The sequence below is a fragment of the Betta splendens genome, chromosome 1 (genome assembly GCF_900634795.4).
Source record: "Betta splendens chromosome 1, fBetSpl5.4, whole genome shotgun sequence".
Lineage (NCBI taxonomy): Eukaryota > Metazoa > Chordata > Actinopteri > Anabantiformes > Osphronemidae > Betta > Betta splendens.
The window spans coordinates 13383605-13409135 of record NC_040881.3 but is presented as its reverse complement, the minus strand read 5'-3'; the positions used below and the strand labels follow the sequence as shown (position 1 = coordinate 13409135).

Below are 25531 nucleotides of genomic sequence, written 5' to 3'. Positions count from 1 at the left end.
AAAAAAAAAAAAGGTGAGGTTGTGGTCATTATTCTATTTACAGAGTTTTGGCATAGGGATCACAAAGAACCTGTAATAGTGTCTGTGAGTTCCTGCTCATGGGTCTTCCTCAGCAGCCTGATCAGAGCAGGCACTCCATCACAGTTCTTAATGGCAATCTTGTTGTCTTTATCGCTGCCATATGAGATGTTTTTAAGTGCTCCACAAGCTGCATTTTGAACCTATAACACAAGTTAAAAGTAATTGATTTCACACACATTTAAGACAGTATAACAATTAGTAATTCAATTCAAGTCAGTAATTGTTTACGATAGCTTTACATACAGATGCACACTGGGAGTGTATGGAGCATTTAGAATCCCCATGAAAGTGGCTGCAGCCAACCTTTTCACTAGAAGGCATGTAACCTCGACCTGCACTCCTTTATCAACTTGTAACTGATTGTAGAACACATACAAACTAAAATCTACCACATGTTCTAAAAGAAAGGCAATCATACACGATTAAACAAACACAAAATATTGACCAGATGTATATACTTAGCACAAGTGTTGAGATCTAAGATTTAACCAAAGCCAATCTAAGTGTGTAATGCTTATTTCTACCTCGCCTTCAGTATTAGTGTTTGTTCGGTTCACCTCACACCAATAAACTCTCTCAGTATTATGTAAAGAATACACTACATCCCTTAAGCTTCACTTTTACCCCCTCCTAGTCCAATTATAACAAACCTCTGTAAAAGTAAAATCTAGAAAGTACTCCATGGGCAGAAAACTAACCTCTTTGTTTGGAATGTCTAGCATAGAAACCAGTGCTGGAATGCCTTTCAGACGACGCACATCAGACTTTACCTGGAAAACAAAAGGGTCACACAAGTGCAGTTTACTATTTTTATCAGCACTGAGTATTAGAGAACAACCTACTAGCAGTTCAGAAATAATCTTACACATCATTAAACAAAGACAGTTTTCAACAAATACTAAGACCCTGAAGGGTTTGTCTGAAGGCAGTGATATTCCATAAACTGTATAGGTATACCTAATAAAATTATTAGTTGATGTACTACTGCTTCGAACCCTGTAGCTTAAACAATGATGCGGCTAATTTATGTATTTTTATGGGCTAACGGGATTCACGGCACCAATATGTTTAGCCTCATCATATTAGACCAATGCATCTACACAACAGGTCACAATGAACCAATGAAACAGTTTAAATTAAAACACATGCAATCGCGCTAAATCCTTCAAATCAATCATTGCTCCTCATGCGCACAGCCTCATCAAGGAAAAGACACAAAGAAATGCATATTTTAAGTTAAAGGCTGTCTGCCGAAGAAAAGATGCTGCTGTGTGTCATCTTAGCATCATATGACGACATCATAAATATGAATTAAGTATTTGAGAGTGAAAGCAAAAGTGAGACCGAGAAAGTTTGTAACAAAGTAATTCTGAGGCTGTTCAATTCTTTCACTGAAGAATACGACGTCAGTCATACAGTACGTGACTATATCAGATGTTGAAACATTTAACTCCTACTCCTCAGTCTAGTGTAAGTCACTGATTTCATTCATTCATCACTTACTTTATCATTTTTATAGGTGAGATGCTGCAGGTATGCAGCTGCATTGCTCCTGACAGGGTCTAGCCTGTAGTTGAGCATGGCAATGACCTCTGGCAGCTCTGGTTTACGCCACCCTGTTGAGCCAGAGCCTTTCTTCAGAGTGCTGTCCAATGAAGCCATGCTTCCTCTTTCTCCCTGGGCCAGAGGTGCGCCTCCTCCCCAGTAGTACATGTCCCCCGCACCACTCATGTCACCATCTAAGGTGCCCTCGTAACTCCTGAGAATAGTGGCAAAAAGCCTAATGAATACACCTTATGACACACTGGCATTTATCAATAGACACACTTAAACATAACCAGAGAGTGAAACCTACATATGCACAAATGCACAAATGCTAAACATGTTAAATAAATGTTACTAATCATGATTCACAGAACTTACCCAGTCCTGCGTGGCAGCCCAGGAAAGGCGTGGTGATTCCGGGGCACAGTGCTGTAGTGCATTGGATGTCCCATGCCATAGTCAGACTCATCGTAGCCAATGCTACGCTGATCGTCCTCCAAACCATACGGCTCTGGCACAAACCGTGGGATGGAGGACAGCTCCATGGCACTTCCCATGCGGCCAACCTATGAACAGACAGGTTAAGCAAGAAATGGTTGAACTCCCTGTTTGTACATGTCCTTTAAATGTCAGCAATTGTAAAATAAATATGCTGAAAGGAAATTAATGACTGGATGCAATGAATGTCAAACACCTGTGGCTGAGCCGCATAGGGGTCTAGCTGGTTTCTGCTGGGGGCTCTGTAGCTTGGATCCAGAGTTCTGTAGGCATCTGGATGGACTGGTCTTGAGGAGAGTTATATAAAGATTTTGCAAGATTAGATTGTGAGGTTGCGAAGGTAATGCCTTTCCCAGTATGAGTCACTGTATTTTTATTTTACCTGTAGCGATCATCCATGCGAGCACCTCGGCTAAGGCTTGCGTAAGTCTCAACTGGGACTTGAACACGGTAGTCATCGTAACCCCCTGGAGGTCCATATTGGTAGTTGCGAGGGACAGTGTGTGTAGGGTAATCCATTGGCATGCCTCCTCCAGGCCCCTGTCTGCCAACACGATCCATAGGTGCTGTGTAACCCCCCATACCGCTCACTGAACCCCCCAAATCGAGGGAAAGCGAATCTGACACAGAGGGAATGACTGTGCGAGTGGTGGTGGTCTTCACTACTTTTTTCACCTTAAGGAGCAGAAGCAGGAAACAAGATCTCAAACAAAAACTAAATATTCTTATTTTTACAGTAGTATTGTAATTTGTGCATCTACTGGGTTTCCTGTATTTCTATCTTATGTTACCGTGGTTTCAGTTCGCCTTGTGGTCCCATCATCACTTGTCTCCACAGAGATGACAGGTAGCGACTCCTGGGGTTGCTCCTCCACCGTGTACGTCTCCTGCATCAGCTGACCAGGCTCCATCCTAAACTACATTCAAACACACATACCAAACTCTAAGCACACATTTCCCATAGAGATGACCTATGAGGAAAAAAAAACAGCTGACACAGAGAGGTCTGAGAAACATTCTTACGTGATGTGTCCCGTTGATGTAACCCTCGTTCAGTGTGAGCCTTTCTATGTCTGCATCACAGGGAAGACGGCCGTTCTGTACAGAAAAGGGCATTTTGTCAGTATATAGTGCACATCATACCATTAACTCAGCACGCTTGACAACTCACCGAGCTGGTTAAAAAGTGAAAGCAGCAGCTGCCATCAACTTTCAATTTAATGCAACTGGCAGATAAAATTTAATCGTCACAAGTATAAAAAGACAGACCTTTTCTTCAGACATGCATTGCTTTACCAAGATTGCTTAAAAGGCCACAGACAAAAACATAACTCCTATTGCTCTTTTTCTAAATCAAGTAAAAATCAGTAACTATTGACCACTATAGTTTGTGGGGTTTTCCCCTAAGAAAGTCTGCACAGACCGTTAGAAAGACACTATGAACCCCAAGGTATGTAAGCAAGACTATGAACACAGAGGATTATATGCATGCACTCCTCACGCTCAACAATACAAACAATGAAGACACACTTGTTCAACAGCCATGTGCATGAATTCTGATGATGAAATCAACGCATGAAATGGATAACACAGAAAAACATAAGAGACAAATGTCTTTCTCTCATGCATCAGCACCACCAGCTTGTGTGATGATGGGTGTGGTGCACTTTTCATTCCAGCCACAGGGGATGCTGTGCATTTACTGCCACTTCTTTTCAGCTCCAACACTTAAGGAGGCAGAGCCAGAGGGAATAAAAGGAGGCAGAGCCAGAGGGGATATTGCTTAACAGTGCAAATACAATATGTTCAAATCCAAATATTACTTGCAGGTGATGCAAGGACAACCTTTTTTGTAAGGTACTACTCAGCCTCCTCAACCACATAAGAAAGACACCAATTTAGAAAACGAATCCACTTTTTAGTGCAAGTCTCAGCCAGAGCGAACAGTAGAAAGTGCAGGGCAGATGCGAGCATGTGGGAACCTGCCAGTACAGACTAAAGGTTGTGTTGGTTGCCTGTGAGAGTGGCAGAGGCATGCTGAAGCCTTTGGGCTATGTAAACACATATAGCAGAGATAAGAACCAGAACAAGTAACATTTTCTTAGTCTCACATTAACACAACATATACAGTACACCTGTTGTTTATCAGTACTCTTGCAATCAAATGTGAATATTAGTGAATCTGAGCAACGGTCAGACAGAAAGAAAGTGAATGAGTGGAAGAGCCCCAACTGTTTATTAGTCAGAAGTGGCCTCAAGGTCATGAGAATGTGAGCATGTCCATGCTAGTTTATTCATATACACTAATGACCAAGCTTGTCAAAGTGGAAGCAAAAGAATGCGAGTGTGGGTGTGTGCAAGCATGAAGCTCTCGTCAATCTCTGAACCAGGTACCTGATTCATGGCTGCTAAACAAGGTGTGGCAAAAAAAAACAGCAGAACTGACTTCAGCCATGAAACAAACTTGAAAACCAAGAAATAAACACTGATCAGACATGTCTGACTGCATCTTTACTGCTTTACAAACTTTGTTCTCAGTGACAGAGATATTCATTTTTCCTGATATGAATCAAAGTAATTAGAGGTGGTGGAAACACTTTAGCAGAACAAAAATATTTACATTTGCTTAATCCACGTTCAGAAAAAGCAAATATGCCAACAAAGACATTTCTTTGCATGCAAATGCTATTAGACAGCCACGACAAACAGGATGGGTTGCACTGTGTTATTTGTAGAGCAATGTGATGAAGATGGGAAGACTTCTTTTTAATGAGACATGTACCGTTTGAAACAAACGATGGAAGAAAAAGTGTGATTAAAAGCTGTAAGTCGCAACAGGGGGTGTAAATTACATCTTCGAGGAGGCTTCACTGGAATAAATTTAGACTTTCAAAGTTTTAGATAAATTAAATTCTTTTGTCAAAGTCCAACTTGATCAACTAAAACCCACAGGAGGTATTTTTGGCCCCAGGTATGGTTTAGTTTCTCCTGACATCCAGCAAATACAGACAGGTGACGTTTTAAAAGTCTCCATGGATGGAATAATGTGAGTTAGGGTAGGTAAAAGGTGGTTTAATCCATGTTACCTGCATGTTGGGGAGGGGGCGGGGCAGGGTGCCGGCACACGACCTCCGCTCCTCCTCTAGAGCTCGGCTCAGCATCTCAAACTGCCTCTCCTGCTCCCGCACCGAGGCCAGCAGGGAGGCCGTACTCGCACACTGCTCCATTCACACGCTGAGAGCAGAGGATAGGACAGGACAGGACAGGGTCAACACCAGCAGGGATTCAACCAACACCGGGACTTTATTAAAAGGACAGACAGAATCCCCCAAAAGAGCACAAATAAAAAGAGGAGTCTTGGCACACTGCACATCTCGAAATTAACACAGTGGCAAAGCACTAAGGAAGCTGCTATGGAGTTTACAAAGCAGGAGATGACAGAGAAGATTAATGAGGGCACATAGAGAAATACCAAAATAATAAAGCAAGAGCAGAGAAATGTAGAACACAGAAATGAGGCATGAAGCAGATCTCTGCCTTGAAGAAAGGTGACTATACGTTTTAATTTCAAGGTGGGACAAGCAATCGGCAGAACAGGGGTTGAAGCAAACTGCTGCCACTTTGTAAGTGTGTCTCTTCACCTTCTGCTGCGCAGGTTAAAAATAGAAAGAAAGTGAGATAAATGACGACAAACAGCTGCAGATCGCAGTGCTTGTTAGCACACTAGAAAGCGTGAGGAAGGGAAGAGGGAGACGGGTGCAAGCGCATTAAGAAGAGTCATCAGCAAAGCCTGAGGTGTTTTGAATTGAGAGGTTGAGAGGTTGTTCTCGCCACCGCAGGGAAGGGTGCCGGCAGGAATGGGTTTTTTTCAGCATGTTCAACGCAGAATAATCCTAAAATTCGTTATTAAACGTAGTCTCAAAAAAACTTTTAGTAGTGTGGTCTGTTAGTTATATGTGCGACATTTAATCTGTACATCCTCTATAACTGTAACACAAAATTATACCCCTTCATACCCCTGGATGTCATAATCACTAATAAAATATTAGACATGACTGAAAGGTCATGAAAACAAGAAGTGGATTATTACCTTTACTTTATGCTCTGAACTTTCAATAACCTAGAGCAAATGACTACATTACATGCATTTAAAACAGACATCCTAATCTTCAGTCTCAGAATGACATCATTTGGAGGCATGTTCTAATTCAGATGATGCCATCTAGGAGGAGTAGGTTAACCCAGGTTACAATCCTAAACTTAAACAGCTGACATCACTGAATAAAAGGTACTTACATTTAAGAATATACTATCATACATACATACTTAGTGTTAACTATGACAGCAACAAATCATGATAGCCAAATACTAAAGGAAACAGTGTGCAACCATTTGAAAAAGCCACTGCATAAAAAAGGAAAGACACAGCGATAACGCCAAAGCAGAAAAAGTTTCACTTTTATCATCAAAGTAGAGCCTGGAAAAAAAATGCAAGCTCAACAGAAGCCACAGATGACCTAAGCCTAAATTACAGAGGAATGATAACTCCAACCCAATTTAAGACTATGACAAAGTCTTCACTGACTTCCAGGAACAGGGCAAAGAAAGGGATCTTGTGAAGATTACTTCAGCAGAAAATGCCTAATAACTTCATGACATGCAAGTGGCTCATCTCCAATGCAGGGCAAAAACCATTTTCTACTTCAAAGTTCACTGACTCATGTAGATCAAATCTCCCATCCACACCCGCACACAGGCACACCGCCTGGCTGAGGGAACAAAGACTCCTGTATTACGTCCGAGTGTGCGCTAGCACTTGCACAAGGACCAGTGATTGTGTATGTGGCATTATAAGACTAAATGAAGTTGGCAAGTGCATGTGGGTGATGTCGGCTTTATCCTTGAATACTCAAACAGAGCCGTCTGTGGTGAAGTTATCTCGGGCGACTCGTTTCGCTCCAAAAGAAAGAAAAAAAAAAAAAAACCACCTTTTACAAATCCATTGTCATACATTCCAGAGAGATTTAACATGTCATATCCTGTCTCATGTGTTGGAAACTGTCCTAATATGGGAACCCTTCACTCCGTCGTCGTGCTGTTCTCATTTGTCTCTCACACCAAAGTTTCAAATTTTCAATCCCGGACAGATCAGGCGGGGACTGCTACTTTATCTGACCTGGTCGAGGCCATTGGGCCACAAACACACAGAGTAAATAAAAGTGTAATTAGAGCCCTAATATACCAATAGGTCTAAGTTACAATCCTAAACACAAAGTGAAGCCAAGGCGCCTTAACGTAGCAGCAGACTAGAACTGAATGCATCTTGTGTCATGAAGGTTAGCTCAACCAGAGCCGTGAAATTCAACCAGGGGATGAAGCGCCGACTGCACACATCAGATACATCAGCATAACAAAGCGGCTCTTTGCAACTCTGTCAAAACGTTGACACTGCGCTGGAGAGCACGGAGCAAGACAGTCCAAGTCTCTCTGCCACAGGCAGTCAGAACCACACAGCCCCTATAGCTATGTGTATCCCACCACTAACATTCTTGTGGCTGTAGTTGCTTGTGAGAGTGTTTCAAATGACTATAGCAACTGAAAGCCTGAGCATTAACCATTAATCCACTGTAAGGCCATTAGCAGCAACACTAAATCGTATCTACTAATGGGACAGTCCTGGAATTACACTGCTAAGCCACTTACCGTCATGAGCAACACACACACAGTTACTGTTGACTACTCACTGAAACTGTGCACATTGACTTTGTCTCGTTGCCATTGAATATTGAGACCAAAATTATTTATTCAAATGCATATAATGAGGCCACTATAGTGACTTAGCCAGTGGTGAATGTGGCAGGCCTGCATACTTATGTCTGCACATGCGCGTTTGTCTTTGCATAGCTGTAATAACACTCGTCATGATGCATTCACATACCATTATAATCACAACTAAATGCTTAATCCCAAACCTAACCTGGTTCCAAAATTGACTTAACCTTTAAACTTCTTTCCAAAGTGTAAAAGCTGACAGAAATATGATCACAGAGAGAGACAAACAAACACACAGACACAGCTGAGGTAAAGCTACGGTAAAATGCTGTTGTGGCTTGGCCAAGTTCTCTGCTGACTCAGCCTCATTTGAATGGTCACACAGAGATTTGGGCCCAGTGTATGTGTGTGTGTTAGCCTTGGCCTGCTTCCAAATGGTCTTTACCATCCTGACTTGAAACCATGAAACTCCACCAACGCCACTCCTGTCCCGTGTGGTGTGCAGTGTGGGCACAGTGCAATAGCTGCAGAGAGAGTGCACATGCACACATGCCCACCCACACTCACACTTCACGCAGACATTGCATGGACCTGCAGGGCCAGCTGTCTAATCTGCAGGACACCGGCATACTATTCTTAGTGAGGAAGGAAACGGGCAGGCAACCGGCAAATAATGTGACTAACCAGTGATTTCAAGTACATGAAAGCACGGTGGAGGTAGTAAACCTAGAAACAATGGTAGGTTTCAGGTCATGCTTACGTAACAGCAGAGCTTTAACAATTTCTTTTCCAAATCGAATTTCTCTTAGATTACAAATTCATTCTATACATGAACGTTTTTAAGTTTAGACAAATTATTATACCCAATAAGTAAGGCTAAGTTTTTTTTTCAGTTTGTGAGACGTATCATTTGCCAAACCAACAATTACAGAACATTAAAACATACAATGAAGCTTCCAATGTTTTGTTACAGAAAACCCCATAGACTAGTCTAATGATTCAGTATCAGTATGAGAGCATATGTAAGTTACCACAATTAACATTATTTATTAAATGAAGGTTTTGACTTCAGTCAAAAAGGAGGAGCTGAGCCTCTTCATCACAAATAAAAAGAACATCCATTTACATTATTGTAAAAAAATATTTCCAAGAACTCAACGGCAACAGTCTTTTAGCGAAATGAATGCCCGTCTTCGGTTTGTGTTCAATCAATAATGAGATTTACTACTGGTGTAGTGCAAACACAGTGTGACCCTTGCTTAACAAGGAAGTTGGTTGAATTGCTGTAATGAGGACCATAAAAATACAAGCTGACACTCGGCACACAGTTAAGTTACTGTACAGCTAGCTTCAGCTTCAGAATATCACGTGCACTCTCATTCCAGTCCGTCCATGATCTCACAGGTCTCACATGTCCGGCGTGTACAGCGTCCCGACGCGTTCACACTGTTCAAACAAAAACACTGCAGGTGTAGCCGTTAAAAGGCGGAGAGAGGAGACAACTGGAGGAAGAATGAGAGGACAGGCAGACAGGGAGGAGGAGCGAATACGAGAAAATCCCAGCTCCTGTGTGTCAGAGGGACACACCCGTGGTGTGCCCTGAAAGCCCGTCATTACGCAGAATCACAAATGATAGCCCTGCTTAAAACAACTGGCTGAGCAGCCAAACTCCAGCCCCCACAGACTCCAGGGTTAGGAACAAATTCTGGGCAGCAAAAGTCGCGTCCAACTCCTTTTTTTTTTTTTAAATGTCTTGCATAAAAGAACACTTCTAAACAAACAGCCTGTCCCGACACGCTCCGAGCCGTCCCGCATCTCCCTCCCAGCGGGTCAAGGCAGACATTCCCAACGGGAATCTGGAGGAATAATACGAATATGCCCAATCAGCGGACTGCATCGAGCGAAAGCACCTACTGTTACTGTGGACCGGCTGTCAAACAGCACACGAGGCTATGGTGCAGCCACGTCCGTGGCTGTAAACGAACAGCAGCACGCTTACGTCAGCGGTCCACTAGAGCAGGTCCAGCCAGGTAACGCAGCGTCCATTAGCTATGAGGAGCAGGTAAGCTGAGAAGGTGACCGTGCTGTAAATCTGTGGACGAGGTACTGAATAATGAAGCAACAAACACGCCCGCCACTTCACCACACCCAGAACTCCCAGACCCACACAACAGGTTCTTGCTTTTGTTCTGGGTTCTTTCCACCAACACCCCCCTCTTCCCAGTACACTACATCAAACGCCAGCTGCTGAAACCCACCGTCTCGCACATTTGCAGAAACAACCAAAGCCCAGTGTGTTAAAAACGAAAGCGCAGTCACCTAGAAATCGCCGTGGAAGCGCCCGGTGTCGCGGAGGGAACAGGAGGGGCGGTTCAGGTGCAACGCACATTAGGACACCGATAAGCGGGCGGAGTGTGGACTTTGACTCCTGCGACGCTCCGGGCTGACCAGTCACTTCCGCGTGGGCTCACCTGCCCCGAAATCCCCGCCAGGTTCGGAGAAAAGGCTTCGGGAAAACTGCTGTTCAATTATCAAGGCAGCAAAGCAGACGAGCCGACGTATAAATAAACGTTATAGCCTCGAAAACTTCCCAACCATTACAAAGTCGTAGAATAAATAGGTTAACTACACGCCATCGCATTAACTGAATAATTTATAGCTTTAAACGTCCTAATATGAACTATTTTCACTCGCAGATAAAAGTTCTGCTAACTTTTTCCACCTCCAACTCCACATACGTCAACGTATCCACCGGGCTAGCGAGCGCGACCCAGCAGTGTTAGCTAGGTTAGCCCGGGCTACCGCAGCTAGCTTCCAACCGCCGAGTTAAAAGTCAGCGCTCCGCTCTCCGCCGCGTACAACACTTCCCGAGCAGACGCGCGGAGCTCCGAACGCCCGGCGGGGCAACATTACCGATTGTGGAGCGTGTTAGGCCTGTTTTTCAAAGTCCATAAGTGTTTGGGAGGTGCAGTCAGGCCTAGCCCAGCGCTGCTGCTGCTGCTGCTGCTGCTGCTGGTGGTGGTGGTGCTGGTGGTGCGGCTGTCGCTGCCGATGCTGCTGCTGCTGCTGCGCTGACACAATCCAAACCGCGACCCGAGAAGTGAGTTGGGATGAGACGACGGAGGGGGGGGGGGGAAGCCCCGTGGTCGAACAACGGAACCAACGGCGTCCACGGCGGGAGACGGCACTCGCGCGGAGAAAACACCCACCTATGCAATTCCCTATCTTCCTTGTGTCGGGCTTGTTGTTCACTTGTCTCTGCGCTTCCTCTCCGCTGGGGGGAGGAGGTGGGAGGACGAGGACGCGAGGGCAGAGAAGAATGGAAGACAACTGGTGTTCGCAGGGAAAGCTGCGTGTTTGCAATATTACAAAATGCGTTGCGCCACATAAGAAGTGAGTATATAGTATATAAAGACCACGCGTGGCCTCTAATTGATTTTACAAATTAGCTATTGATAAAAACATATATAAGATTCCTACCAAATCAGTCTGTAGATGATGATGAATATTTTTTGTCACCTTCCTTCCAGTAAACCGCTTGAACACTTCATAGCTATTATTACTTTCCAAAAATGCTTGAATTTATAGAAGCTACTTTTAAAGGTGTGATAACGCCCTCGTGTGGCGGTAACATGAAAGCACTGCAAGTGTTCACTGCAATACTAAGATAAAAAACAGTTTGATATTTTTATGCAGTTATTTACTGAATGTATGTTGTTGTTTATTTATTATTTATTTATTTAACAGTATTTTCAAAATACATTAAATGAATTTTCATATCTTCATCAGATGCGATTGTGCAAGTGGTTACAGTATACTATCTTGACACTATTTTTTGTGAAATATCAATATGTAGTGCTGTATACATTTTGTGACCAAAAGTAAACTGCTTAAGTTTAATGATCGACAAACCAAAGAAAACATATGGCCACAGTTCAGCCTTCCCCGTGTGGCTCACCCACAGCATCATTTGCCTCTGTCCTGTGTGTAAGTCACTTTATTGCCTTACGTGGAGCTTAAGCCTCCATTGTACAAAGAGGAGTCAATGCAGTCATACGTAATTGTTGTAGTAGTATTAGTAAGTAAAATAGTATTCCGTGCATTTTATGCCCTCGTTGACAGGTCAAAGGTTCATTATATTTAACTAGAGATCACTCTCTTTCTCTGTACTCACTCGTGCTTCATTCATTCAGGATCAGGATAGAGCTGGAGACTAATAGTTGTCATTCAGGGGAATGCATGGTGTACGCTGAACAGGCCTCCAGTCCACGACACGGCTGAGACGGACACTTCCTAAGGCTTTTCTAACATTCACCAGAGTAACACAAAGTCTGATTTGGTTTTAGTTGCTTTCTTTTGTTTTGCTGATGTATATATGTATGTAACATCACCTACATCTATGATAATAAAGGACAAAAAATGGTTTCTACTGTATTAGTGGAGAGGAAGGCTTCAAACGACTCTAGCCAAACCTTTTGTCCCCTGTATTATAAAAACACTAAACTTTATAACTAAGTATAATTAGTGAAGCAAACGGTTCAGTCTGATGCACTTTGTTACCCCAGGCAGTAAGTCATTTTTGATTACTCATTCACTCACACAGACACTGACTAAATCATTGAGTCATTTACTTGGTCACATATTTCCATGTTAAGTCATTTGCTTTATTGCTCATTTACTCACATACTGCACAGTGATGCTTAGACTCCAGACTGAGTAACACAGACATAACGGAAAGCTATTTGTATTTTTGGAATCACTGTTTATTCTTCGGAAAAAGGTTCAGGCTTTGTTTTACAAAAATCATTTCAGACTGGACGCCAGACTCTGCAAGGAAGCGTCAGATTACAAAGTAATTCACATACTGTAAGTTTCATGTTATATCTTTTTTAATGTGGCATAGATTAAATGCTGTGAGGTGAAATCATGGTCAGAATTCAAATCACCAACAGTAGAAACTTTCGAGCACATTTTAAAACTGACAAGCTGAGAAACTGATAAATGTGCTCAACTGTGAGAATAAGATCTGAACATGTGACAACTGCTGTTTTAAAAATATCTTTTGAAACCTACTTTGCAGATATTCGATGTGATTCAGATTTTGTTATTCAAACACTATTAAGTATTTAAAGTATTTTGAATATGCACCCAATGACCTTTTTTTAACAACCAAAATTGATCTAAGAGTGAAAAAAATGAACTGAAAACATGTTTAAACAGTGTTTTAAATCTGCGTTTTATCACTGAAAAAACACTGGCTAGAGACAAATGCAAAGTAGGTTTGAAAACTTTGCAGAGGCCCATTTTTAATGTGCATGTGTGCGTACAGGAGCGATCCCTTTAAGGAAGCTGGGGCTGAAGTAGAGCGGCATGCAGGGAACCAAGCTGCTCTACACACTGACTCTGGTCTCTGGGATGCTGGAGTGCCTGTGCTTTGCCGGAGCAGTGTTTGGTTATGCCTCTCTGGTGTTTGTGCTGAAGGAGGACGGCTACTTCAGCCAGGGCTGTGTCAGCATCCCAGGAACCAACAGCACCCTGAACAGCACAGGTGAGGCTCTTTGGGGCTCAGGGTCGTGCTGCTGGGATGCAGAGATCAGACGTTCATACTCTAATAGATGGTACTGGTTTTTTTTGCACTCTTTCAGATTGTACTAAACAAGATGTGAACTTCTCTCTGGTCTTCACTTTGGCTGCATTCCTCAACAGCTTCTCGACTTCAGTGAACGGCTATATTTTTGATCGATTTGGCACCATGGCAACTAGATTGCTGGGAATGTGAGTTCACGTATTTGTCCAAAATTACGTTTTCAATCATTCACTGCCTCACAGCAACAAGGTCCTGGGTTTGGGGCCTGGTGTCTTTTTGAGTTTGTACAATCTCCTCGTGTCTATGTGGGTTTTCTCCAGGTTTAGTCCAAAAGACATGCAGCCATGATAAAACAAACTCAGCTGAGCTAAAATGATTAACTGTAGTGATTTTGTAATGCATGCAGTCTTATAGAAAATGTAATTAAAACACCTCTCAGGTTTCAGGCATTTTCCTCTTCTTGTCTGTTTCTTGCTCCAGATCTTTGTACACTATTGGAACCCTCCTTGTGGCCTTTTCTAGTCCAGGTAATAGCAAAAGCACAAGTGAAACATATTCAAAATTTCTCCACACTCATCCTGGATGTGTGATGTGAGAGGTGAAACCATAACCTTTCTGACCTGTGTGGTGAAAATTTCCCGTAAACAAGCAGATGAGAGAGTTGTCTGTTGTGTGATTTATTATAAAAATAAAGGAAAATAAAAATAATGGGGAAAGCAAATCCAAAACATGGATGTTGATCGTGCACATCAACAAACCAAAAACCAACTGGGGAGATCAGTGCACACACCACGAAAGTGTGATGCGAAGAGCCCCAAATCTTCAGGTTGTCGCTGCCTTTTAACCCCTTTCTCCTGCTCCGGTGGAATGTCTCTCTGGACCAATAGAATTGTTTGTGCCACCTTATCTCGCCGTGAGTGAGAATGTTTACATTTGCAGCATCTGTGACTTGTTATCAGAAAGGAAGGAACACCAAGCTCCGATGATGAGATGCATTCGGTTTTACAGCCTTGGGTCTGGTGAGGAATCAGATAGGATGGAGCCAGAGACCGGGTGTAAAAGACAAACACATATCATAAACTACTGGTCAGTCAAAGGAAACATCAGATGTTTTAACCTTAACGTATGAAAGGGCACAAGAGATTAGTTGTTTGTGTGAGAATGTTCAGTATTGCTCCTTACCAGCACACGATGACTGTGTTGGATAAGAAAGTTTCTTTTTCCCTGATCCGTTTGAGGTTAGACAGATGTTAACGACACCCTTGGATTTGAATCCTCCCTCAGTCCACAGACATGCATTCAGGTTAATGTGAGAATGAAAAGTGCCCGAAGGCACAAGAGTGAATGCTTGTCTGTCTATTTGTGTCAAGCACAGTCACCAGACCTCCAACTGAGAAGTTGGAGATCTAATGGTATGATGGACACAGTAACATGAGACTATTCTAATGTATGCGAGATGTTTCACAAAATAGTTTCACATTACATCAACAACCTAGAAGCTCTACGAGATTAGAACTACTGCAAACGGGGGATTCTGTGATGAATGCAAAGTTTACAGCTATTCATTCACATAAAAATGATCATTGCATACTTTAAAGAAATACGAAAAGTATTTAAAACTCTAATATAAAAATATCTAATATAAAAAACTCTTCTATAACTGTTTAAAAGGTCTAATATGCATTTGTTACAGCTTAAGGTGAACTCAGACAAAAGCTTTTATAGTGATTTCTTTCCAAATTAATTCTCTGCGAATCTTAAACATAAGTCACATCACAATAATGTCACCAGAACTGCACAATGATTGTGTAGGAGTGTGGTTAGTTGTGCATCTTCTACTGTCTACAGCTTATTCAGAGCTGCTCTTTCCTGCTTTGTCCTGCATCTCCGTGGGGGGGATTCAGCTCCTTCTAACCAACATGCAGGTGAATTGTGTTTCTGTATATTAACTGCATTATAGTTTATATATTTCGCACATTTCTAACATTTGTAACAATATAGAAATGTATTTATGAACATGTCTGTGTGGGGGGGAGGTGGGGAATCTATTTGCTGCTCACCGCTCGACCGTCATCACTGTCTACAACGGCGCCTTTGACTCCTCTGCAGCTGTGTTCTTCATCATCAAGGTACAGTCCATTCATGTCAAGTGAAGCAGTGAGTGCTGTATGATGCTAGGCCTCTTATATATGCGGATAGTGATGTTGATATTCTAGCCAGTGAACTCTCCACGTGAACTAATAGAGTACAAATTTCAAGATGCTCTTCATTTGACTGTGAACCTGCGATGTTTATTAATGTCCTGTTGAGATGAAAGCAATCAACATGTTACAAAGTTCAGACCTTCAGAGATGTAACAATCATATTTAATTTATTGCACATGAATTACAGCTTTGGCTCATGTCCAGATGCTTTCTTCTTCCAACTAGTGGCCTTTTTATGACTTTAGTACAGATTACTTTGGTCTCATCACTTTTGTGGCTCTGTGATTTTTTCCTCTTCCCACTGCTGAGGTGTGTGTGTCTTGTCTCTTATGTCTGTGCTTGTTGGTGACTCTTTTTCCTGACCTGTTCAGTGTATGTTGTTGTGCACCAGTGTAACACACAGTGGTTTGTATCTTCAATCCTTTGTCATCCTTTGAGTGTTTCCTCTCTCCTCTCCAGATTCAAACTGATTTGATTTTCATGGTGATTTGAACTTTTAAACAACAAACGCAGACTTCAGAGGTAAAGCCGATAAAAATTATTTAGAGCGGTGGTCAAAAAACAAAGATTGGATTTGTATAATTTGAAAAGATTCTTTATTGCTGTAATCCTGTCTCTTGAAGTTTAACATTCAGTTTTCTTCTTCTTCTCCAGGTTTTGTTTGAGCAGGGAATCTCTCTCTTCTCCTCTTTCATTTTTATGTCACTCTGCAGCATCATTCACCTCATAAGGACCTTCCTGCTGTTGCCAAGAAGCCACATCCCGTACCCTCTGACCCCGCGCTACACCTATGGGTGAGGCTGTCACACGGACCCAGTCGGCAGCAGCTACTGTGGATTGTTTCGTGAATGAAACGTGATGTATACAAATGTTTCTCGATGATCAGACTCAGTTGTGAAAAGGTCAGCATCTGCAATGTGAAGCAGTTTATTAAGAGGAGGGGCCGTGAGATGACAGCTCCACAGGAATCCACCGCACCACCAGCACCTGAGGCAAAGGCAGAAAACCAAGAAGGTGCAGTGAATAACAGTAAGTTGTCTGTCATTCTGCAGGTGCATGCACAATCAGAGGCTTTGAGTTAACCCTGTTTTACTACAGTTTAACAGACATAAGCATAGACTCCAACCATTATTTGACTTAAGAAGCAGTATTCAATAATACAACGTGTGAATTTAAGGTGGTGTTTGTGGTGTTTGTGCCCAGTGAGGAGCTTCCGGAGCTGTGTGCTGTCCAGGTTCTTCCTGTGCCAGCTGGTGTGGTTGGCTGTAATGGAGCTGCGACACTACCTCTTCATTGCCACACTAAACCCTACACTGAACCGACTGGCCAACAGTGACCAAGAGCTGGGTAGCTTATTCTGAACCTAGTATCAGCCGAGTCCTTCCTCCAGCCTTAGCGCTGCCCCTGACTCGTTCTGTTTTGGTCCCTCTTCCTCCCCCAGTGAGTCAGTACACCAACGCCTTCGCGCTGACCCAGCTGTGTGGAGTGCTGTGTGCGCCCTGGAACGGACTCATCATGGACAGACACAAGGGGAAGCCTCTGGCTCCTGGTAGTTCCATTAACCAGTTTTTATAGCGCCGTGTGAACACAGCACTTGGCTGTTGTTAACCCTTTGCGTCCTGTAGGGGTGAGTGACCGTGAGGCGGACCTGCGCTCCTCCATCCTCTCTCTGCTCCTGACGTCCCTCATGTGCCTGATGTTCTCTGTCTGCGCCTCCATCCCTGTGCTCCCTCTGCAGTATTTCACCTTTGTCCTGCAAGTCCTCAATCGCTCTTTCCTCTATGGTGGAAATGCAGCCTTCATTAGCATTGCGTGAGTATCTTGTATCTGGAATAAATAAAAACCAATTGATGCAACGCAAACCAGGACGTTATATATATTGGACCTCTTTATCTGTCTCTGTCTCGCTCTCAGGTTTCCAACCTACCACTTTGGGAAGCTGTATGGTCTGATGATTACCATGTCTTCTATCATCTGTTTGGTGCAATACCCCTACTTCGCCCTGGTCAATGGACCTCTAAAGGGAGACCCTTTACTTGTAAGTGATTCAGAGACACCCTTTACCCACCACAGGACACCCATACTTTGCATAGACAATATGAAGGAATATGAGTGTCCCAGCATTTTTAAATACTAATCAACATCGTTTTGGTCAACCCCCACTGAAAAGTCTCACCTTAAGTGAAAATAGGACAAAATGTGTCATCTTTTGCATTGTGTCCTCCTGACTAAACAGCTGTCAAGGCATGTATTAAACAAGACCCCTGAAGACGTGCTGTAGTATCTGACATCATGATGTTTGCAGTGCATCCTGCAATAGAAATCCTGCTGAAAGGAGACACAGCCATCAAGAAATAACTATCTATCAAAGGATGGCCGTCAACAATACTTGACGAGAGCTTGTGGATGTCACGATCCGGTTCCTGTTCTACTTTTATTTTGTAAGGACTCAGTTTGTCATCCATGTCATCATGTTTTGGTTCCAGTTTTCATTTCCTGTTTTATTTTGGTAGCACCCCCGGTTTCGGTTTCTGTTCTAGCTTTACTTCCGGTTTACGTCTTGTCACAGCTGTTCCCTGATTCACCCGGTCATTATCCACACCTCCACTTCATTAGCAATCAGTTCACCATGTATTTAAGCATCACCTCTCACCCCAGTACCTCGACAGATTGTTTACTTCGTGTTCGCGTGCATTCACCGTCATCCTGCGTTTTTGTTCTTGTCCCGACCCGTGGTTCCGATCTTGTTTTGCCTACCGTTACCGAGCCTTGCCTGATCCCTGCCTGCATCGTCTGCTGAACTTGTCTGGTAATTACCCTGCCTGTCTTATTATTACGATTCTGCCTGATCCTGATCGGTACTGCTGTCTCTGCCAACACGATAAACGAACCCTGTCTGTCCACGGAACTGAGCCCGAACCCTTGCATTGATCCTGTCTGCTTACCTGTGCATGGCCCTGCCTGATCCTGACTCTGAGTTTTGAAATAAAATCCTTTTGTTATTCGTATCCCTGCCTGTCCGTGCCGTGCATGTGGGTCCGCCGCCTTTGATGTTCTGACAGTAGAGATGTTCTGATCCAGTCAACAAACCATCACATTACACTGTAACCCTTGTCAAATCCTTACGCTTGGTCAGTGTTTCTACCACACCAAAAACTCTCTGGAAACACATTATGTTTATTTTATGTTTATTATTATACTTATTTGCTGTCTGATATATCCACTAACAGTTGAAGAGTTATCATTGTTTACCTGCCATAGTTCATAGTCTTATGCCTGATTGCTTTCTTTGATTGAGTCTTATAAAAGGAGGCTTAAAGTTAGTTTAGATTTTAGAAGGCCATATGACGTATGACTTTGAATGTATACCATAGTATACAACGGGTACACATCTAAAAGTAATTTGATGTAGTATTGTATATAATGTAACTGCTTCCAGATAAATATGTTGACTGTTCTGAAAAAGGTTTACAGCCGAATAAAATGCCCCTGTGAAGGACACGTTTTGACAGAGAACTGCAACAATGTAACTGATGTCAGATAAATGAATCATATGTTGGTCTATTTCAGGTGAACATTGTGCTGAGTCTCTTCACTCTGCTGGTCTTTATCCATCCCATCTACATCTTCATCCACTGCAGGAAACTTGCACGCACCAGGCTAGAGAGCTCCCAGTCTGAGGCCACTGGAGGTTCCATACTGGCTGAAGCCAAGTTGTAAAAAAATTATAAAAAGGTTTCAGTCTTTGTTAAACTCTCCATAATTATTTAAGTCAGCTGAAATGTCTTTCCATTTAAAACAGATTAAAGTTGTAGATCAATCTGTGGGATTTAGAATGTTGTCACAGGTTTAAGTCTTCAGTCTTAATGTACAATATTGAAAATAAAACACTGAATAAGAAGGTGTGTCCATTATTTGGACTGGTGGTGCAAAAGCTGAATTGTTTAGTTTACACCTACATTACAAAGCTCTGTTGTGTAACGTTAATGTTGGTTAACGTTTTAAAATTTGGAAAATGAAGATAGATTATGATAATTTATCATAGCTGTGAATTATGCACTTTTACTATATATCAAAAACTCCAAAGGAAACACGTGGGATGAAGGTAACAGTTTAGAATATTAAGATGAATTACAAATGTAAGATATGACATTTACTGCTCATTTTTATTTCTTCCTGTGGGGACAACTGCCATCAGAAGTGTCATGTTTAGAGATTGTATGACTCCATGTGTCCTATTCTTTTGACCACGATGCAAGATGGAGACTTACTTTAATGTGGCTACAATAAAAATGGTATTCAGGGGGAAATTAATGAAAACTACATCTTTGCTGATTGTTTGAGATAAATCTAGTAATTTATTAATTCTCTCACTTTTTATTAATGTCTGTTTTATTAATGGCTGTATTTAGACCATAGTGCCAACTCAATCACAACTTGATGTTGCCATACATCCTACTCCTTCAGTCGGGATATTGAGATAACCTCCAGAGGACAGCAATGAGCTACACTCTGACCACACAAACAGAAACTAAGAAGCAGCTTGCATAAGTTACACCAGAACCAAACCTCTTAACAGGCATTTTTCACGGACAAACCTACAGTAGATGACGAGTCCGAGGCAGCTGTGAGGGACACATTATGATTAGGTCAAGATGGCATCACTGTGCAGTCCGTGCACAGGCCGGAGATGTGTGGTTCATCAGGAGATTATAGACTAAACATTATTTCATGAAGAATGAGGGACAGAGGTGAGTTCTTTAAATGTCACCATCAAATGTCACTAATGCTGTATTTAAAGATACATGAAGCTAGAGCTAAAAACATTTGTCTAATTTTAGGTGGAGCTGTGTTCACACTGTGCTGTGTGTCATTACGTATAGATTAGGCGAGCTAATCTGGATTAGGAGCAGCACCACTTGGCGATAACTACCGGACGGCGCTCATGCTATAGTATACAGTAGTGTCACTTCAGCATGAGGCACATGGGACAGCAGACTTTTTAAATGTATGTATATTAATTTTTAATTATTAATAATAATACACATGCAATGATTTGAGCAGTTTGGAATTTAGCTAATTATTTAATTAAATCTGATTTAGCAAAATTATATTTCATCATAAATGTAGAAAGAATAATTTTAAATATTTTGCATACTGGGTGTTTTAATATAAAACTAAGAATTATTATGAAATATAAAGAAACAAATAAATGTACTTTACTTTCTACCACTGGATCCAATGTTCATCAGAGAACATTCATATGTTTTTGAGGACTTGACCTTTGTATTTCTGGAAATAACTGATCACAAATGAATCATTGTGAAGCTCAGTTTGTGAATTATATTTTTGAAATATTGTGGCAATGCATGTGGAACAAACTTAGCCGCGCCAGGAAGCAGCAGAGAGCAAAGTAGCATGCTTATCGTGAACTGTTGCAATTTTTGTGCTTATCTGTGTGCGGCCTGGGCTAGAAATGTCAAACGCTTGCTCCAGAACTGCAAGAGTTGACCCCAGTGTCTTCAATACTTCATTTACTTCTCATAAAACCCAACAATGATACAAACACAAAGAAAGGGGTGGTCTAAACTGCTTGTCATTGCTAATTGTAGAGTGTCAGTGTAATCTCTGTAAACCGTTACACCATCAACCGCATCCTCTATTGCGCAGGCGTGGGACTTGACAATTTCCTCACACCTGTTCGGTTTTTCTTGTGTAGAAACTTGAGTCCAGCAGAGACGCGTCTACGCAGCAGGCTGCACTGCTTGCCAAGGAACTGTGCAGCAAGCAACAACGCTCTGGAAAGGAAGCTGGGGCTGAAGTAGAGCGGCATGCAGGGAACCAAGCTGCTCTACACACTGACTCTGGTCTCTGGGATGCTGGAGTGCCTGTGCTTTGCCGGAGCAGTGTTTGGTTATGCCTCTTTGGTGTTTGTGCTGAAGGAGGACGGCTACTTCAGCCGGGGCTGTGTCAGCACCAACAGCACCCTGAACAGCACAGGTGAGGCTCTTTGGGGCTCCGGGTCAAGAGGTGATCAGGTTGCCGGTTATAATGCTGTCATCAAAAGCTGGTATATTGATGGAACGGAAGGTTTCAGAACAGCTACTGAATGGCTTGTGTGGTTTGTTTTCTGTCTAAGGGAAACTAAAGTACAGTCATCACCCAGACACATTCACTATCTGCTTTGGCTACTGACATCGCTGCTTATGCACTTGCCGTATGTCTCTGCTTGTTTTTCACGACAGAGTGCAGCGGACAGGATGAGAGCTTTTCTCTGGTCTTCACCATTGCCTCGTTTCTTAACAACTTTATGAGTCTATTCAACGGCTACCTCTTTGATCGGTTTGGCACTCTGGTGACCAGGCTTCTGGGAATGTGAGTTCACGTTTACACTGCTTATCCATCTTTGGTGTCAACATACTGTTTAATGAAAAACGTAATCAGTACTTTACTACATATTGGTCCAGCCTAAGACTGTGGAATGAGACCAATGTGCGTCAGCTAAAAGTCAAGTACGTTTTCCTCAAAATAGTGTCAGTATTGAGCAAAAAACAAACATTCAAGTGTAAAGGTGTGTTTCAGTTTGCACTTGTTGTTTCTGCAGTGTAGCGTTCGGATAAGAGGGGCCAATAAGGGTCCAGAGATAAAAGCAGGGAGCGTCTCACAGAGGCACAGAGATTACAAGGCAGACCCCACCTGTACTGGCCCCAGGCCTCGAGTTAGCCGGAACTTTACAATTATTACACTAATTCTAATATTTACAAATATTTTAAAAATATTGTTTAATTTTATTTATTTAAAGCAAAATGGCACACAGAATAAAGAATGTAGATTTCTAGCGCTGTTATGCTTTTAGGTTTCTTATTCATATCACATATCACATTCATATCACAAACCAGAGCACATAGATACGTAATTATTTACAGTAGCCACAAGCAAATCGTTGGTGTTTAATTTTTAGACAGTTACAGCTAAAATACATATAATACCATATATATTATACAGGTTATATGATTTTGTCCATAGTTATATGTGGTTGGATTTCTCTCTGTAGATCTTTGTACACGGGTGGAACTCTTCTTGTGGCCTTCTCTAGTGCAGGTAAGGGCAAAAGCACAGAGGAGCCATTTCTATTCTATTCTATTCTATTCTATTCTATTCTATTCTATTCTATTCTATTCTATTATAGCTTCTGTCTTTGTGTTTTCTCATCAACCCATGTTTTATAAATTCTTTTCTACAAACATGTTTAGTGTAACTGTATTTTTATTCATTGATTCATTGATTCATTCAGAACAGATGTGTTCTTGTTCTAGTGTTTCACACAACCAGCTCCTGTGTTTTCACAATTTTGTGAATTTCTTTTGAATTTGGCACAAGCGTCTCAGTTGCATCATAACTACATAACCAAGCAGTAACTGAATGTTGATGTGATGTGCGCATGTGACATATTGTGATATTTTCTTTCATTATATTGTAGCTTATTCAGAGCTGCTCTTTCCTGCCTTGTCCTCCGTCTCTGTGGGGGGGATTCTGCTCCTTCTAACTAACATACAGGTGAATGATATATATTTGACCCCAGAAACATACTTCAGTCCTTATAAATAAATACTAGGACTATTAAAGGACTATTAATACTATACTATTCTTTTTACTTTTGTGTGTGGGGGAGGTGGGGAATCTATTTGCTGCTCACCGCTCGACCGTCATCACTGTCTACAACGGCGCCTTTGACTCCTCTGCAGCTGTGTTCTTCATCATCAAGGTGCAATTCATTTGTGTCAGGTCAACTATTACAACACTATAACTCTGTATCATCACCTGTCAGCACTTAAAAGTTAGGATAGTTGTTGAAAAGCAATATGACTTACATTGCATGGTGATTCAGTACTAGTAACAGCACATGAATGATTCTAGCTACTATAATTTCATGCATGTTTAATTAAAAAAACATAATTATATATAAAATGATTTTCTCTGTGCTGCTGTTATTAAGGTTTCACATTCAGTTTTCCCTCTGTCCTACAGGTTCTGTATGAACAGGGAATCTCTCTCCAGTCCTCCTTTGTTTTTCTGTCAATATGTAGCGTCATTCACATCGTTAGGACCTTCCTGCTGATGCCACGAAGACACATCCCCTACCCACTTCCTCAACAATTCACCTATGGGTAAGACTGCTGCTTGAACCTTGTTTCCCCTTAGATGATTATTAGATCATCTTCATGAGTGAATTGTGATGTGTGCAATACCTTTGGTAAAATGCAGAGTGAGTTGTGGAAAGGCCAACACTTACAATGTGGAGACTTTTGAGAAGATGAGGGATGGAGAGACGACCTGCTCACAGGACGTCAGTCGGATAGACAACACACCACCAGTGCCTGAACAACCCATAGAGACCCAAGGTATAATAACTGTCCAATGTGGATCTATGTATGAGCCACCTGTTGCCTTTGTAATTGACTGTTCATCGCACGTCAGAGCAGAGGAGGCAAACATGAACCGTAATATATTAAACATCACACATTTTAGAAAGAGGCGTATTTGACTGTAACGCACTCAGGCCAGGTCTGGCTTTTCGTGTGTCCAGAGATGAGCTTCCAGAGCTGTGTGCTGTCCTGGTTCTTCTTGTGGCACCTGCTCTGGTTGTCCATAATGCAGCTGCGACACTACCTCTTCATTGGCACACTGAACCCTACGCTCAACCGACTGGCCAACAGTGACCCAGACCAGGGTAACTCTCACGCATCCCCACTGCATAGGTGCTCTTTTCTTCTGTTCATCATCCAACCGTAACCTCTTCCTCCCCCAGTGAGTCAGTACACCAACGCCTTCGCGCTGACCCAGCTGTGTGGAGTGCTGTGTGCGCCCTGGAACGGACTCATCATGGACAGACACAAGGGGAAGCCTCTGGCTCCTGGTAGTTCCATTAACCAGTTTTTATAGCGCCGTGTGAACACAGCACTTGGCTGTTGTTAACCCTTTGCGTCCTGTAGGGGTGAGTGACCGTGAGGCGGACCTGCGCTCCTCCATCCTCTCTCTGCTCCTGACGTCCCTCATGTGCCTGATGTTCTCTGTCTGCGCCTCCATCCCTGTGCTCCCTCTGCAGTATTTCACCTTTGTCCTGCAAGTCCTCAATCGCTCTTTCCTCTATGGTGGAAATGCAGCCTTCATTAGCATTGCGTGAGTTTCAGAGACAGCTGGAACACTCCACCAGACTGCATTACATTCTTGAACAGTTAATTTGTAATATAAAGTACACATTTAATAAAAATGTCAGTAAATTTGACAGACGTTCGGTCTCTCTTTCCTTGCGTAGGTTTCCAGCCTGTCACTTTGGGAAGCTTTACGGCCTGGTGATGTCTGTGTCTGCTGTCATCTCTTTGCTGCAGTACCCCTGCTTTGCCCTGGTCAACGGACCCTTAGGGGGAGACCCCTTACTTGTATGATCCTAAAAATAATTATAATGCACAGATGAATAAAATGTCCTTGTGAAGGACACAGAACTGAAGTCATCTAACAGTGTAACTGATGTCAGACCAACTAATGATGTGTTCATCTGTTCCAGGTGGACATTGCACTGACTCTCCTCACTCTGCTGGTCTTTATCCATCCCATCTACGTCTTCATCTACTGCAGGAAACTTGAACGCACCAGGCTAGACAGCTCCCAGTGTGAGGCCACTGGAGGTTACATACTGGCTGAAGCCAAGTTATGAAATGCTTTTATCTGTTGCTGTTCATTTTTAAATGACCAAATTTTGTATCATTCACCTATTGTCTCGTTTTGTAAGTGCACTGGTATTTCTATTGTTTTTTGTAAAGCCTAATAAAATATTAAAATGTTA

The 25531-nt window shown here is 42.4% G+C and overlaps 2 protein-coding genes across 11 annotated transcripts in view; one reads left to right on the top strand and one right to left on the bottom strand.

The window, feature by feature from the left end:
- ctnnd1 (catenin (cadherin-associated protein), delta 1) overlaps positions 1–11232 on the bottom strand; it is a 19831-nt gene extending 8599 nt beyond the window's left edge. For 2 of the 10 annotated variants that reach the window (XM_029162792.3, XM_029162769.3), the window contains exons 1-10: positions 10810–11114; positions 5211–5358; positions 3148–3222; positions 2916–3041; positions 2507–2799; positions 2321–2411; positions 2005–2192; positions 1585–1840; positions 780–851; positions 71–221 (exon numbers count right to left, since the gene is read on the bottom strand). In XM_029162792.3, the coding sequence (XP_029018625.1) occupies positions 71–221; positions 780–851; positions 1585–1840; positions 2005–2192; positions 2321–2411; positions 2507–2799; positions 2916–3041; positions 3148–3222; positions 5211–5351 (1393 nt within the window). In that variant the 5' untranslated portion in view covers positions 5352–5358; positions 10810–11114. Of the gene's footprint in view, positions 1–70; positions 222–779; positions 852–1584; positions 1841–2004; positions 2193–2320; positions 2412–2506; positions 2800–2915; positions 3042–3147; positions 3223–5210; positions 5359–9810; positions 10099–10215; positions 10358–10809 lie in introns of those variants that run through there. The other 8 variants (XM_029162801.3, XM_029162783.3, XM_029162776.3 and 5 more) reach the window with 7 other exon arrangements.
- slc43a3a (solute carrier family 43 member 3a) lies at positions 11148–25531 on the top strand. Its single transcript, XM_029163011.3, has 27 exons — positions 11148–11289; positions 12709–12762; positions 13226–13444; positions 13542–13671; positions 13964–14010; positions 15332–15408; positions 15520–15612; positions 16342–16481; positions 16574–16716; positions 16891–17034; positions 17129–17236; positions 17313–17499; positions 17602–17725; positions 19258–20438; positions 20571–20695; positions 21407–21687; positions 21933–22062; positions 22742–22788; positions 23168–23244; positions 23360–23452; positions 23716–23855; positions 23953–24089; positions 24275–24418; positions 24497–24604; positions 24681–24867; positions 25004–25127; positions 25253–25531. The coding sequence occupies exons 3-14, from the start codon at positions 13267–13269 to the stop codon at positions 19405–19407; spliced, it is 1521 nt and encodes a 506-aa protein (XP_029018844.2). The 5' UTR covers positions 11148–11289; positions 12709–12762; positions 13226–13266; the 3' UTR covers positions 19408–20438; positions 20571–20695; positions 21407–21687; positions 21933–22062; positions 22742–22788; positions 23168–23244; positions 23360–23452; positions 23716–23855; positions 23953–24089; positions 24275–24418; positions 24497–24604; positions 24681–24867; positions 25004–25127; positions 25253–25531.